Below are 16,690 nucleotides of genomic sequence, written 5' to 3'. Positions count from 1 at the left end.
GGTGTCGTCGGCACGCTTGCTTTCCCCTCAGTCACGCTCTCCCTCCCCGCGGGACTGTGTAACGTCTCCCCTTGTCTCTCAGGCGGGCGCTGAGGGGCCCTGCTGGGCCTCTGCCACCGCGCTGCGACCCCCATTCCCCTCAGGCCGCCATGGCCGCCGGAGCGGCGGCGCGGGGGACGCCGGGCCTTGTAGTCCTCCCGCGCCCGCGACGCGTCACTTCCGTCCAAGGGGCGGGGAAAGCGGGTCCGAGCGCCTCCCATTGGCTGTTGTCCCTCACACCTTCCGACGGAAGTGGCGTGCGGCCGGCGGGGGTGGCCATTGAGCGGCGGAGACTTTGAACGGCCGGCGCGGGCGGCCGGGCCGCGGCCATGGAGGCAGAGGCGGGCCGGCGGCGGGCGCTGCTGCGCCAGGTGAGTGCGGGGCCTGAGGGGAGGCGGCGGTTCCCGTCCCCCGCGGCCCCTCACGCTCTGCTTCCCTCAGGTGCTGGGCTGGAGGGTGGCGGCCGCCGTCGCCTGGTCCGTGTTGCTGCTGCCTGTCTGCACCGCGGCCTTCGTCGTCTTCAGCGGCATCGACCCCTTCCACCCAGTGCGCTGGATCTCCAGTAGGTGCTTTGTCCCCCCCGAGGCGGCGGTCGGGGCCGGGGGCGGGCGCGGGATCCGTGGAAGGCGGCGGGCACCGCGCTGTGAGCTGCGGCCGCGGGGAGCGGGGCAGCTGGGGGTGGTCTGTAAGCTACAAAATGTCAGTTTGTGTCTTGGTTATAACCATAATTCCCTCGAGGTAGAAACAGCTGTTGCAAGCTCATGTAAGTGAGTATATCCTTCAGAGAAAAAAATTAAGCGACTTAGTTCTCTGTTTTTAGTACTTGGACACGCTTCCCCTTCCTGCCCCATGCAGCTGCTGTTTGCATAAAGAGCTTAAGTTTCCTCTAGCTTTGGTGCGTTGAATCACAAGTGAAATTCCTGAAACAGCTGCACTGCGTGGTGAACATCACTTTCACTCGAGTGCACCCACAGAAAACTGAGAGATGTTTAGAGGAAAGCTGGATACCTGGGATCATTCCGCTGCTCCGGGCAGCGAGACTTGATTTCTTTCCCCCTCTGATTTGCTCTTTTGGGCTTTTGTATTTTCAAAAGCAATTTACTTTGTAAGGACTTTCTTACCTCTTAAGTGTGGCTGTATGGTTGTAGCTTTTATTAAGTGAAGGGAAGCTGTGTTAGTTGAGCCATAATTTAATTAACTTTGAAAGATTATTATTTGAAAAACAAAATTCTGACTGTTCGCTTATGAGAAAACCAGTTATAAGGGTGTTAAATAGTTTCCATGGCATTTAAATATGCTTTTATGCAGAAATGTTGTGTAGCTGGGCAGATCTGGTGAGAGATTACAGAGTCCATTGAACATTACTCCCCTTTATGCACTTAGTGCATTACTGCTCACTGCTTAAGTGTTCTTTTCTGTTACTTGATGCTGTTGTGTTACTGCAATCTTCTGAGCAATAATATATTTTTTTTATTTTAGATTCTCTCAATGATTTATATACTTCCTATGTCATCTTTTGTATCCTCCTTATGTCTGTGGTGATAGTAGTAATAAGCGTCTTCAACGTTGAATTTTATGCAGGTGGGTTATGTAAACTGCTGTGATACCTGAATTAAGTAGGATGGCCATTTAAAGAGATTTGTATTTTCATTCAGTGTACTTGACGTTGGTAGATTTCCTTTTAAATTAATATAGACAAGACACAAAGCTTGTTTTTAAGTAAATCATTCCGTATTCCTGCTTGCTTCTTGGCTGAGACTCTCTTAGCTGAGACACTTCATTGATTTCTTTGTTATCTAGTGACTGATTCCAACTATGAGAAGTTCTTTAATGACAATGGCTTTTTTTTCCCCTCTAATAAAGGGTTTTGTTAATAAGAAATGAAAATTCACTTTTGGCTTTTATTTGCAGTTGTGCCATCGATACCGTGCTCTCGATTAGCACTGATAGGAAAAATTATTCACCCTCGGCAAGTTATCCATTCGGTTGTTCATGCTGTAATGGGAATGTTGGTTGCTTGGTGTGCTACAGTTATGACAAAAGGGAAGTTCCAGTTTCTTGCTGTGCCCTGCACGCCTTCAGAAAGGTAATTATTTGTGTGTGTTAAAGATAAATTATGCAAAGAACTTCTAGTGTAAAATGTATTTACTGATGGCTTCTTTCAAACAAAAGACTATAACTTGGGTACTATCAAAAATAAGCAATTATATCTTGATATCCTTTAGTAAAGGATAGGAAATAGCATCCTTTGTAAACGTTAGAAAGCACAGAGAAATAACTGGGCTTGAAACTAAATTGCCAGCATTCTTAATGGAAAGTTGAATGATGACAAATTGGTTGAACTAGGTTTTGGTCTTCTGGTTAATGTGACATACTTCATAAATATCAGAAGCATCTTCATGTATAAACTGCAAAAACAGGTGCTGGGATTCCTACTTTAGTAAAGACTTATTGAGATATCGTCATATGTACTGATCAGGAAAGTAAAAATCAAACTTCTGATTTGAACTTCTGAAGGCTAGAATGACTTTATTAATTTTTTTTTAAACTCAGAATTAATTCTAGGTTTTCTATTTTAGCCTAGTTGATGCTGTTCCTCAGATGTGCCTAAATGAATATCACCTCTTTTTTCTACTTTCGGGAGCTTTCCTGGGATCCAGTTATAGTCTTTCCTATCTTATAAACAATATGAATTATTTGCCATTTCCAATCATACAGGTAAGAGGTTTAACATCTTTGCAGAAAGACATGTCTAAGTAAACCAAAAAAGCCTTGATTGTTTAGATTTTTGAACGTGGCAGTAGCAGCTGTCTGTTGGCGTGCCTTCTCTAACAGATGAAGCGTACACTCAGGTTTAAATGGCTGTACTGCTCATCTTCCTCCTTCCTGCTCAGCCCCTTTCAAATGAACACAGAAATCCAGAGATCCAAAATTTATGCCCCTCTGATGCACGTTAGAAGCTTTTCTGTGCAGAAAGTGAACTACAGGAAAGAAACAATATCCACAAACTGAACTGACAACATGGGTCACCTAAAAGCTCAAAATCCTGAGCAGAAAAAAAGCACATTATCAACTGTGACTGGATACCAGATAGTGATCTTCATATCTTTAAGCAACCAGAATCTTGCTTAAAGCTCAACATCCAAAGCTTGTTCATGTGAAATTCCATTAATTCCTTTGGAGGGGCTCTAGCAGTTCTACAGAAATCTGTCCCAATGTGAAATGATGAATGGCTTGTGAAACATCGTCTTACAAATACATCTTCTGTTGCTGTAGCCTTACAGCAGCTGTTAACTCTGCATGATTCCCGGATTTACAAAGTCAGGAAAGAGGCTGGCAGAAAGACACCAGGAAAATAAATAGTAGGTGTAATGTGGAATTGCCTTAAACTATTTTTTTTAATTCATCTAGACTTCAGGTTTTCAAGTACCTTGTCCGTTTTTTATTTTTCACCATTTCATTGATATGTTCTGTGTGCAGAATACTAAACTAGTTTTTTGTTTGTTTTTAGCAATACAAGTGCTTACGTTTCAGAAGGTCTTTGCCTCTCCTTGTTAAACACAGTTGTGTGGAATCGCTATATTTCGTTAGAAACTTCTGTGTTGCATATTACTTTTTTGGTAAGGGTTCCTGAAATTCTTTTTTTTTTTTAAATTCCTGTATTTTGAAAACTTTATCTTTAATCAGTCAGGCCTGTTATGCTATTTTTCAGCCTTCCAGGTAACTTGCTAAAGGCTTGTAGGCTTGTTTAAATAAATAAATGAAGAGATCTAACACTTCTCCAAAACAGTAAGAAAAGACATGGGGTTTGTACAGCGATATTTGTATGATGGCAGTTCTTACAGCCTCACAGAAGCTTGTTTAACATATGAGAACTGTCTCTTCTACGAAGAGATTAATGCTTTCTATATTAATTTATTGTCTAGCTGATAGCATTCTCAGAAGGTGACAGTATTCTAAGGAGAAGGGAGTGGGGAACTATAGTTTTCTAACCTGAAGGCCGTTTCGTCACTGTACCAAAACACAGACTGTTGTCTCGGGTGATCTCTTCTGTGCAGGAAATCTTGGTGCAGGCAGCTGTCAAATAACTTGCATGGAAGAGGAGCTGCCAAATTGTAATCAGCTGGTGATTTACAGGTGTACATTTAAAAGCTTGGTGCTTTGGGCCACTGTTTTGTGGCAAAAAGAATAAAAATCTGAAAACAATAAAAAAAAAATCGTTTGTTTTAGTCTGTAGTTTACATTCCCGTTTTTCTTTAAATGTTCCCAAATATTTGCTGGGAAGCTAGCAATAAAAGATTAGGTCTACATCTCTAAATGTATACTTGCTGGCCTGAAGGCTTTTTTTCCTTCTCTTGTTTCTGTTTCTTAAAAAAAACCACAACAAAACAAACCCAAAGGCAGATTGTTTCCTGGTGTGCTCATGTTACAAGACCAGTCTCTTGTCTCTATACGCGCATTCCACTTCTGTCGTCTTTTTGACATGTTGCATATGTGTTTTGCAGTGCTGTAGCTGTTTCAGTGTTTCTTTTTGATCCTCTAGGTTACATCCCAAAGGTATGGATAAGTACCACAATGGATCTTCAGGTAGACAGGTGGGTTGTACGTTGCGCTGATGAAAACTTGCAGGAGAATATTGACAACAGCTCCCTTTGCCAAAGAAGTCCAGCTCCGCAGCTGGCTGTGTGTGTCTAGTAGGACTCGGGTCCTTGTGTCCCCACACAGAACGTGGGGAGCAGTTGGTGCTTCTGAGATGGATCCAAAAGGAACCAACATCCCCTTGTAGGAACCATCTTGTAGATAGTCATTGAGAAATCCTGTTTCCTTCATCTCTGTAAGTCTCTAAAGTATTAGAAAGGCAAATCTCTCCAAATCGAGTGTGTGTTTTATCTGCTTTTGTGTCATTCTAGGGGGACATAGCTTTGTTTTTATATGACTGCCGTTTGTTTTAAAATAGAGAAACTGGACTCTTAATTACTGTAATTACTTAAAACTCTAATTATTGTTATTTATTTCATACTTATTTTCTTTTCCTTAATTTCCTTAATTTTTCTTAAGTTCATTTAATGACAGTTACTGAAAAATTAAAGAAATGGTATCTCAAACACCTTTAAGAAGTGTTTTTGCAAAAAAAGAATGCAACTTTATTCTTGCAATTATTGCTCCTGTTACAGCTTAGTATAGACATCTTCCATAATAAAAATACTTATATTTTCTTGGTTGGTTTATCTGCAGTAAATTGCATCCTCTTGACACTCTGACTGGCCTATTGGATCTCTCCTTGTTTTACCATGCCTGGTTATGCGGCGTATTTCTTCTGATTACCTGGTACATCGCGTGGTTACTCTTCAAAATCTATGCTACAGAGGTTAGTACTTGGTGTCAGTGCTGAAGATGTAACATCAGTGTTTCACAGACACTACTTTCTTTTCAAAAGCAGTTTTACTAGGAAATAACATATTATGAATTCTTGAATTTTCGAAGCACGCACCCCAGGTAATACCTGATAACTGAACAGCTGAGAGAGGCCTTGAGTGTTAACTGACCTTCCCCTTTTCTCCCTATAGCACAAGACTATGCTGCTTACAAAATTAACAGGGTTTACAGCAGTGCTTTGTTATTTCCACCTCCTCCTTATACTCTACTTCTGTTTCTACGTCCCCCTTCTCCTGTTCATGTTTGATGCTAAATTCGTGCAGATGTTGTTGGGGCCACCCTAACAAAGAACCACTTTGTGCTTCATGGAGTCTGCACCGCGTTCCTGGTCCTCTTTAGGTGTAAAGACAGATGAGCCAGTGCAGGGCCCGTATGTGTCTGGCAGAGCTTACTAATGGTCTCTGCGTGTGTTTCCATGCAGTGGTTTTGTATTTGTGTGCGAGGCTAGCTAAACAGCTACAGGTTACATGGGAAGAGAACATCCAGAAACTACATAGCTCTCAATGCAATTTTACGGTAGGAGAGAGAACCAAATGTTGTCCGTTTTCTGCGAGCTAAGCTCTAGAAATCTCAAAGCAAACTATCAAAGTACACAGTTGTTCAAAGCAGAAACATGTTAATCTAATTCAGGCTGCAGTATTAAAATAGACTTCGAGTAATCTCGGGAATTAAGATGCTTATGCCTTTTCATTAAGTCATAAATTTACAAATTAATATAGCTAAAAAAAGACCGTTTAAATATATAATGAATTATATTAGAATAAATGTGAGACCATGATTGAAGAGGAAAAAAAAAAAAAGTCTTGCCAAAAAAAAATTGGAGACTTGATCTGTGACTAATCCAGATATTTCTTTGTAAGAATACAGAGGAAAAAATTGTTCATCTAACTTGATTTTTAAAAACAAAACATAACATTACTGGACTGCAGGTTAGTGGGGGGGAAAAGTGATGTTTAAATCCTGGACCAAAGTAATGATGCAAAACACTTATGGGATGAAATGGCATGCAGTGCTTGTTGGAGTGTTGGCTTTAATTAAAAAGATCTAGTTGTGGCTGCATGGAGAAAAGACTAACAATGAGTGAAACAAAACTGATGTAATTATGTGTCAGAATCTGCGGGCGGCTCCAACAACAGTTATGAGGTGTGAACAACCTTTTTTAAAGGACAGTAGTTGCAGCACCAGGGAACACTGCCTGTCAGTGGCTGTAACTGTTGTATTGCTTATAAAACTCTGGAAGGCAAAAGAAACATCCAGCTGTGAAGGACCTTTTGACTTGGATAAACAAACAAAAGATTTGTTTATCCACATAATTTTGTTTTTTTAAGAGCTAAAAAACTTCCGAAGCTGTTTGTAAATAATTGCATAAAAAAGCCAGGAAAGAAATTAGTCCACATGAAGTCACTTTACTAACACTTTGGAAGCAATTGCTACCTCAAATTTCAATTTTGAAGTTGGAAACAGGAAAATAAAGCTGTGATATGTAAAATGAGTGCAGTAACACAAAACTAACAGGTAATCTGTGCCAAACTGATCCATGTTAAATAAATAATGTTAAAAATGTGATGTTTGATACAATTTAAAAACTGCTATTTCCATTTTAAATGTAGCTACAAGAACAGAATTTCTATTAAAAACACAGAATATGAATATGAAGAATTCATTAGTTTATCAGTGAAACGGTGCAAAAGAAAAATTAAACAAATCTTTTATTATTTGGTAAAAGAACCCTCAGTTCTTGACCAGAGTGGTTACACTCTTAAAGATAGACGTTATAGTTTAAATTTCAGTCTTGTTTCTGAATGTGTTGTCACTAATTTTTCCCCTGGGTATGTAGTTAGAGGGATTTCTTGTCATAATGATATGATGCCTCTAGCTGTGAATTAAATTGGTACATGGAAGGTAAAGATACCTGATTTTTCTAAGGTTTCTCGGTTTTAAATGTAAGGAGTCAAGTCTTTTTGTTTTTATCTTGGAAATTCAGGCAAATTTACAGTGAGTTGAAACAACGGGATATACGCTTTTGTAGTTCGTCATTCATCTGACAAGTAACAGCTCAGGCCTGGCCTTTCGTAAGGTTTTCTTTTGTTTTGCTCTGTGTAACTCAATTTCTGATGTTTATATTTAGACTCATCATTTTCCTGTCCAGCCGACTTTTCCTGAGGAGACAGACCAGTGCCTGCCGAAAATCTTAAGCAGCAATCCTCCCCTCATTATAAAGGTAATGGAATTCCCACCATCTTCCCAGCTAGGTGTGTGCTCAGGTGGTTTCTTGAAGTGTGCATTTAGATCTTCTAGATACCAGTTATTTTAACTCAGGTGCTAGTTCTTTAAAAAGCTGCCTGGGAACACTGGAGGAGGCATTACATTTAATGGTGAAAATTTGTTTAGTAGTGACATCTGCTGGTGCTCACTGCACTGTTACTTTAAGCTGAAGACAGACTCAGTTAGTTAGACCTAAGGTCTGTTTGTCTGCAGCATAAGTATATTAACATGTACTGATGCAAAAACAAAAGGCTAGTGACATTTGGGGGTTGTTGGTTTTTTTTTTTAATTCTTTCAGCTTTAAATCTTGCCAGATAAGCAGGTGTGTTGTCAAACCTTTGTACACAATTAATACTTTGCCCCTGCTACTTGTATTTGAGTTCTTAAGTGTGTGTTCGCTCTTGAAATTAAAAAAATTATTTCAATTTTTACGTTGGAAGTTGGGTTTCTTTTTTTTTTTTAAAGACAATACTAAAAAGCTACTTAAAATCTGTGAGTAAAGGAGTAATTTTGGTCTGACTATGGTAATCATTAATTGGATTTACTGATTATAATACTTAGAAATTGGAGACCTCATATAAGTATTATGTAAATAAAGATAAGAATATTCTGCACATACAAAATCCACTTTTACTGATTTTACAGATCTGTGATAAGACTGGAGATACAATAGGCTCTAATCCATTTGAATCCTTTTTTAAGCTTTGCTGCGTTATCAAAGGATGGGTGAGGAAGGGTCGAGCACAGCACTGTTAAAAGGAGACGAAGTCTAATTTATGATCCTAGCTGTTACTAAAGTGTCTAATCTATAATTGGGTCTTGCACAGTGTAAGAAATCTGGTTATTTTTGGTTTGCCACATTAACTATTTAATTGCATGAAAAAGCAGTATTAGGTCTGGTACTGTACAGCACACTGTGGAGTTGAGCTCTGGCTTATAGAAACAGTTCTTTCCTGAGATTTTTTTGCGTCTTAGGCTCTTTGTCTGAGCTGTTAGCTGTTAAGATAAAAAATAGTGTTAGATCTTCTTTAACTCCAGAGAAATGACATATTAGTAAAGTTCTCGGAAGCTCTTACTAACTCAGCAGCGCCATCCAGAGTGGTTCTAGGGATGTGCGCAGTCATTTGCCTGCTTGCTTTTTCTGTTTTGTGGCTGGTGTTAGTCGGTGTGAACTCATTCTTTGTTAGGGATTGCTTTTGTATGGATAACTACATTTTTTTAAGGAAATATATTGGACTTTGCATGCCCTAAAACATTTTCCTTTCTTTGTAGTTTTTAGCCTTACAAGACTTGATGTTACTTTCCCAGTATTCTCCTGTTCGACGACAGGAAGTCTTTAGCCTTAGTCAGCCAGGTAATTATAAAAAATATTTTATGTTGATTCTTTGTCTTTTTTTTTTTTTTTAAAACTGTTAGTCAAATGCTTTTAGACTGTACTTCATGCTGAGAGGTGTGCTATCTAAGCCAGGGGGCTTCGTCCCTATGATGCCTTTTCCAAAAGGATGCGTAATTATCTATATTCATATTGTTTCATCTACTAAACTCAAGAAATTCTGGTGCCTGTTTCTTGATTTAAATGGCAGCCATGAGGAAACACAGGTCTCAGGATACTGAAAGCAGGGTCCTCTTGATGCCACCAGTCAAATAGTCTGAAGTGAATAATCTAACAGATGTGTATGAAAGCCTAATGCTCAGATGTGAATGAGGTGAAATCAAGCCTAAATGGTGAGTCACCACTAGAGTAGTGAAAGCAAACAATGGCTATAATTTCAATTAGCATTCAAGCCTCTTTCTATATACAAAGATATGGCAGAGAAGGTAAATTAAAACTGCGTCAAAGCCTCCAGGAACTTTTTGTTACACCTCATCAGGAATTCCAGTGTTTGTACTACTTCAAAATTGTTTACCATCACCATTGATATTGCTTTGTTCGTTTTAGTTGTTTAGTGATTTCAGATCTGATGGGCCGAGCTGCCTGTGTTTCCCGCTCGCTTAGCGGGTTTCACTGCAGTCTTTTTAGAGTTAGCCACTGGCAGAAGGGTAGAGTCTGTCTGTGTTTTCATCTTCCCCTCAATACAAATTTATTGTCACAGTGAAAATGCACTCTGTCTTTTTAGAAATACTATAATCTCTGAGCCTTGTGCTGAGAGCGCACGGGCACTGTCAGGATAGATACAGGGATGAGCATCTGGGTTAAACATATCTATAGCATTTCCTTTTGTGTGTGCGTACTGCTAGGTGGGCACCCGCACAACTGGACTGCGATATCAAGGGAGTGTTTGAGTCTTCTGAGTGATCTGACCAAGAGGCTGATCACACAGCAGGAAGCTGCAGCAGCAAATGGGAGAGCAAAGCAGCCGGCAGGAGAGCTGAAAGTATTTCCACAGACTCCAGGTATGCGAGGGAAACGCTCATAATAGTTTGTAAAGCATGAAAGTACCAATAGATTCCATAGGTACGTTAGTCTCCATTAAGTTGTATGGGGAAAATGAGTTATAGGGTTTTCTGCAAATAAACGCAGACAAAAAGTCTCTCCCCGATTTAATTTTAGATATTCTTGTTGAAATAATCCCAAAATAACTAGAGAACTTGGAAAGATCATGTTTACTCAGTTTGTTTACTTTGCATGGTGTTATATTCAACACAATATTTTTTTCCGCACTTGCATGAACTAAAAAAGTCTAATTAGTACAGTTTTAGTAAGTGGTCGAACCTAGTAGAGGGAGAATTTAAGTCTTGCCAAGAGATGCTTTGTAATTTGCATAGCTGCTCTTATGATTAGTTTAAGATGGTCAAACAATTTTTTGTTGTCGGGGGGACTTTGAATATGTAGTATGTATTAGTATATTTGTTAATATAATATTAGTATATTCACTAATATCGCTGTAGAATTAGAATACCTAATCCGACTCCTGAGCGGTGTGCCGCCTGCAAGCATTCCGGGTGTTTTACGTGCCAGACGTAGGCATCATTCCTGGCAGCAGAGCTGTGTTAGCACAAGGGGTGCCAGGTAATTGAATCCCTTAGCAGTCAGTGCCTAGGATACAAGTGCCCTGGGAACAGCGGGGGACTGTTGGTATGTCAGAGGTGAATTTCTTCTAGTGCTGCTGTTCCTTGGATTCTGTGTCTTTTCTTACATACCAAGCAGAATCGGAAAGAATTGCCATTCTTCTATAGGTAGCCTTTTTCTAGTACTTAATCCTAAACACACACTTTATGTAGATACATACCAGGGCATAGTGATGCTAGCTAGCAAAAGGAGAAAAATAAATAAATCCATGGGGATCCTTCTCATCACTTGCTGTTCTTAAACTGATGAACTTTTAAAACACTTCATGCTCATGTGGATGCGTACTTCTTTGCAAAACCACAGTGGAAACAACGTCCTTTCGTAAAAGCTCTAATGACAAGCGAGGTTGTTGAAATAGCAATCAAATAACAAACCGGTCTTTTATTTCATATGTGCCAGCCTGTTTGTCTTCACGCAGCGTGTTGTTTGTCACTAGGAGCTGTTGTGACAGAAGACGTGTCTTTCCAGTCACAGAGGTCTAATGTTGTTCCCAGAGCCTCCATGTCTTCCCTGGTTAAATCATCCCTAACGCCTTTAAAGAGATCGCCTGGGTCTGATCTCGGTTCACCTTTCGGCTCACCTGCTTTAAATGGCAAGATGGGAATTCTAGATGTAAACTCTCCTTGGCATGGATCAGTCCAGAGTCCTCGTGTTATGAGAAGGCAACCAAAGCTGTGGACATCAGGTTCAGGTAAAGGTTTTTCCGCAGCGCTGTTTTTAGCCTTGTAGCCCTAAGTGTAGTAGGCATGTCAATAGAGATCTGTGTCTTGAGGATTAAAGTGAGAGCAACCAGTTTTCTGAAGATGCTGTATTTCTCTTGTAGATCTCCAAGTGAATGGTTCCCACCACGAGTCCATCCCAGTGCTCTCTGCTGCGAGAGCTGGCAGTGAGGCAGTACAGCCAAGCTTTATTTACGCATGGCTTCAGAACAAGCAAGAACAGGTAGAGTAAAAGCCGCAGTACAGATAGGTTATAGCAGCGTAGCTTAGGTGTTCTCTTTTTGGAAAAAACTTTCCATTTTTGTTAATTAATACTTCCTTCTCCAATTAGCACACATAACGAAAATCCTTCCACCCACCTCCAATCCCTTTACGCTGTGAAGAGATGGTAGGGTTGAAGAGGGCCAACTGTTTAACTATTTTTAATCTTTTGTTTCTTTTCAGATAAAAAACTTTTTGTCCAAACGGGTGCTGATAATGTATTTCTTCAGCAAGGTAATCATGATCTTATGTTTTGTGACTGATCATAGACTAGAAGTGCATGAGCGTATGGGTTCTGCTGTGGCGCTCTGTACTTTTTGCATATAGTAACAGCTCTAACACCTTTCTTGTTAATTTAAGGTATTCCATAAGTACAACTTTGTATTTACTATTAGTTTCATAGCAGGAGTATCCCATACCTGCATAAAAAAGAATAATCATATTCGTTTAAATTCATCTGGTTATAAACTGCATTTTGCTTGAAGCATCATGTACCAATAAAACACAACTGAAAACTTAAATGCAATTGTCTTGGTATACTAATTGTAACATGACATGGCTTCTAGTTAATTTTAAAATTCAGTTAACTGCTTTTTGCTAGGTCAATGTACCAAATAAACTCTTTATAGTTTTCCTTTGTGGGAGAAAGGGTAGCTAGAACGTTGGGAATTTCTCCTTATGAGATACTGGTACAAATATTACTATTACTTTTGAGGTGAACTTGAACACTTAAATGAAACTTGCGTCGTGTTTACACAGAAAAACAGCGGGGTATTTCTCTTAGCATAATTGAACAACAGCTCAGTTATATTTTACAGAAGCATCCCCCTCTAATTTTGGACTTTGTTTTTCAGGGATTTAAATGTTTCCTGCAAGTAGAGATCATATTTTTATATGCAATCTTTTCTGTGTATGTGATAATGGTTTATGCTTACATATACAGCAGTGTTTTCTGATCAGTTATAGACTGGAGCGGAGACGGAGGCAAGCAAGATCATTAAATGGGCATGGGGGAATTGTCTTGCCTATATAACTCTTGAAAACTAGTTAGCTAACTTATTTTTTTAAAACTCCCAGTCATAGCTATGGCTTTGTGGGCAGCTCCTGTCCAAAAAGAATTTTAGTTTCTTAAAAGATCTGATTTTTCTGAGTATTCCCTGAGATCTGTCAGCCTTGCAGGTCTTTTCTGAGGGGAGGGGGATGACCCCACCAAATGTGTAATACCTTAATTGAAACCTGTAATTTTGGTGATTTTGTTTGTGAAGTGCACTCAGAATGCTTTGATTTCTTCTCAGCACCCCGAAGCCTCCATCCAAGCTGTCTTCTCTGATGCCCAAATGCACATCTGGGCTTTGGGAGGTAAGCAGCTTCTGTTCCCAGGCTACTACTAAAAGGATTCAATTCCAGGTTTCTGGGGCTTTAGAAATGCAATGGAAGAAAAATCTTTGAATCTATTTTGATAAAACCTGACTGCATTTCAGATAGCAACATGAACAAAGGTTTAGTTCACTTGTTAGTTTTGAGATCCCATGCGAGATCTCTTAGTTTGTGTTCTGTAGAGGTTTGGTAGAGATTCCTAAACTTGATTTCTGTTGCTTCTCCCACGTGAAACCAGGTATCCCTTGTACATATTTTTTTTTTTTTCAGTAATAGATTTATGATGTCTCTTTAAAACGGCTTTTCTGACTAAAAGCTCTGAGCCTTTCTCTGCTAATCACAGAGTTGAGGGAGGGAGGCACTCAGGTAGTGACCTAACAACTAAATGGAAAAAGATGGTCTGCAGAGAATTAAAAGAACAATGACAGCATGTGGTCGCACTGCGGGATTTTCTTGTTTGTTTCAAAGTCATGAGCAAATACCAGTATTGATGGAATCTTTTATTAGTTTTGACTCTGTAAAAGTTGATCTTTTTCCTAGGTTAGATTTTTTTTATGGGCAGGTATGTCAGACTGTCAGAGTGAAGGTGATGAGTTGGGATGTAGAGTCAGGATGGGAACCACACGTACAGTTTGCAGAAAAGCAGACGATACCATTCGTGTCTTAACTAAGGGCAGAGGGCTAAGCTGTAATTCTTAAAAATATGATAAGTAAGTAAACTGTGAAGGGATTTAAAGCTAAATCAAGGTTTCCCTCAAAGTAGTAGAGCATTCTCCTTGTACAAGCTGAACAAAAAAAGTTAAGTGATCTAGAAATGTTTGTTTATAGCGAGAAGAACTGTGAAATAGGTCCTGTCTCTTGGATGATGTCAGGTGCAGCTCTGATCCGAGCAGCGGAAAGAGGGAGCCAGTGCTTTTTTAAAATTCACACATACTCTCTCTTGCCTTGTCATCAACCTCAAACTCCTGTACACCTGTCAAACCAGGGACTGGTTCAGTCCTGAAGCAAGGCAAAGCTGAGGTAGCTGTCACCTGGCTGTCCTGAAGAATTTCACTGCACTAGTAGAATCTTCAGGCAAACCATAATCTTTGGTAATGTTTCAGAAGCTGATAATTCAGTAATTACAGTAAATTACTTTTTTTTTAAAGGTCTGTCTCATTTGGTAGCAGCCTCCTTTACTGAAGACCAATTTGGAGTTGTCCAAACGACACTGCCAGATATCCTGAATACTTTACTGACTCTTCAGGAGGTAAAAACTGTTAACTTGTCCTTACTCCAGAACAAATTTAAAAGAAGAGAAGGAGTTTTGTTAATATTATATTTTGACCTTGGTGACCAGTCATAACATTCAAGTTTGTAAATGGCTTTTCTTCTGCAGTTAATCTAAACAAAACAGCTAGTTGCCACTATCTCATTGTAAAACAGCTGAATAAAGACCTTGCTCGTTTTTGAAAATGTAGACATAGAAAGTGTGTTTTTAATGGAATGTTTAATTTCTAAAAAAAAATTACTTTATGCTCAGTTCAAGACCTTATTTTGGGGATGCCGCACTTAAAATACTATATTTTATGCATAGTTAGGACTTCATCTTTATTTGGCTGTACACCATTCCTCGTGAAACCTGGAGCACTTAGAGACATTGCAAATCACGGGAGATAAGATCTGTGTGGTGTTTCTTTGCTAATACTAAGTCACTCTCAACTTACTGATGTTTGTGTAATGTGTATTTGAAAAAAATCCAGATTTGTTTCCAAGGCTATGCGTGTCCTATTGACATAATCATTTTACACTGCCTTAATGGAGATTCTTGGAAAGAATTTAGAGGTTATTAAAGTTCTTCGGTGCAAGTCATCTATTCCAAGAACAGGCACCGCCGGGGGAGGAAGCCAATACCCTTGTTTCTGAAAGAAACAAGTCATAATACAGGAGAGAAATGTATTTTTACTGCAGTGTGCGCTGTGCTTAGCATTTAAGACTCATTAACAGAGAGGTTTATTTCACAGAACTTAGTTCTGTGTTCACGTTGATGGCCAGGGAATGCAAGGTCAAGCTCAGTCTCGCAGTACATTTTTGTATGTCTTCGTGGAATTTCTGAACTTGCACTTTTTTCTTTATTTGACATAAACATACTGCTAGTTACATTATGAAATAATTGAGCAGACGAAACAAGTTCATTTTTCTCATATGTGTTTCTCCATCAGGTTGTAGACAGGTATTTCAAACTGCCTCATGTTTCTAGCAAGACCCCCAGGATTTCAGGAAGTCTGGTGGACACATCCTACAAAACGCTACGATTTGCACTTAGAGCATCTCTGAAAACAGCACTATACCGGATAACTACCGTCTTTGGAGAACACTTAAAGTAAGAACTTTTTAATCATTGCTTGCTAAATTTGGTTTTAATTAATGTTATTGTAGGACCTGTGAAAAGGGAAGTTTGGGCAAAAATCCATTCAGGTCATTATTCATGGTATTTTAGTATTTTTTGATTTTGATTTTTTGATTTAAATTCTTGTATAGATATTTTCCCCTCCCCCTTAGACACACACACACCTTTCCCCCCCTCCCCGCTTAGAAACTTACTGTTCATAGATATCTGGGCGATTTTTCCTAGTGACTTTTCATGAAGTCTTTAGAAGCAGTCCATGAATACCACTCGTTTAATAAATCTTTGCTATTGAAAAGAAAGTAAACCAACTAGAGACAATTGTCTGTTCTGTAGGGAGAGAATCCTGAGAATCCTATGAACAGTCCAAGTAATCTAATTCCCTTGCTTCTTGGTTCTCTGATGGCTCTTTCTCAGTCGCAGCAGGCAGACTTTCGTTCTTGGCCTCTGCGTATGTGGGACTGAACCTTCCTGCAGTATCTGCCCATCTCTCTCTGTGGAGATGAAATGTTACTCAGTTTGGAAGTGCTAGATATACAGGAGAGATCGTTTTAAGAGATTCTTTCTTACCTAAATCATGCATGCGAGTTAAACAATTGCTCGTGTGAGTTTAAAGGTGAGGAAATAGGCTAGGTTTCTAGGGTCAAGTGTCTTGGTAGTGGAAGCTGTTGAGGGTAAGAATTGACAGTTTTAAGGGTTAATACGGTTTTTTGTCTCTTTCTTGGAATGTAGATTTTTCATACAGCTGGGTTTCCTAAAATTTAGCTCCAGTGTAATTGTTGATTTTGATGTATACTTAATTTTGGTGTGGAGCTTTATTTTTTGTGGTGTGTTACATTTACTGTAAAATCTTATGTTCTGCATTTGTTGTTTTTAGTGCAGTGCAAGTGTCTACAGAACACAAAAAAAGACTTCAGCAGTTCTTGGAATACAAAGAATAAAAAACAGATTCTGATGCAGCTATCATTTTTTTCCAACACTCTTGGTAAGAAGAAAGTGGGACTAATGAGCCTGTTTATCTTGGCTTTTTGGAAGAGTATATGGAAGTACAAGTCACAGAACAAAACTCTTAGAGCTGTAGAAGAGCTCTTCTGGGTTTGGATCGTCTTTTGTACAATAAAACTTTCTTAAAATTCA

The 16,690-nt window shown here is 39.3% G+C and overlaps 1 protein-coding gene across 2 annotated transcripts; it reads left to right on the top strand.

Moving 5' to 3' along the window:
• Positions 1-293: 293 nt before the first annotated feature.
• On the top strand, positions 294-16,690 carry NDC1 (NDC1 transmembrane nucleoporin). Of its 2 annotated transcripts, XM_054212913.1 has the most exons (18): positions 294-410; positions 481-601; positions 1,519-1,620; positions 1,951-2,125; positions 2,619-2,757; positions 3,551-3,659; positions 4,583-4,634; positions 5,275-5,407; positions 7,604-7,696; positions 9,013-9,094; positions 9,979-10,134; positions 11,247-11,501; positions 11,634-11,752; positions 11,974-12,024; positions 13,086-13,149; positions 14,316-14,416; positions 15,369-15,529; positions 16,431-16,690. In XM_054212913.1, the coding sequence occupies exons 1-18, from the start codon at positions 369-371 to the stop codon at positions 16,492-16,494; spliced, it is 2,019 nt and encodes a 672-aa protein (XP_054068888.1). In that variant the 5' UTR covers positions 294-368; the 3' UTR covers positions 16,495-16,690. The 2 variants fall into 2 exon arrangements, with proteins under 2 accessions (XP_054068888.1, XP_054068889.1); XM_054212914.1 differs by lacking the exon at positions 294-410 and having other exon boundaries at positions 546-605.

This window comes from Rissa tridactyla, chromosome 8 (assembly GCF_028500815.1).
Source record: "Rissa tridactyla isolate bRisTri1 chromosome 8, bRisTri1.patW.cur.20221130, whole genome shotgun sequence".
NCBI classification, from domain to species: Eukaryota; Metazoa; Chordata; class Aves; order Charadriiformes; family Laridae; genus Rissa; species Rissa tridactyla.
The sequence above is the reverse complement of the archived record's forward strand: the minus strand, read 5'-3'. Positions and strand labels throughout refer to the sequence as shown.

Excerpts from the sequence above, each read along its gene's own strand:
- NDC1 (XM_054212913.1), top strand. The coding sequence starts at position 369 with ATGGAGGCAGAGGCGGGCCGGCGGCGGGCGCTGCTGCGCCAG. Across the intron at positions 2,758-3,550 it reads TGCCATTTCCAATCATACAG|CAATACAAGTGCTTACGTTT; the intron begins GTAAGAGGTTTA and ends GTTTGTTTTTAG. Across the intron at positions 9,095-9,978 it reads CTTTAGCCTTAGTCAGCCAG|GTGGGCACCCGCACAACTGG; the intron begins GTAATTATAAAA and ends GCGTACTGCTAG.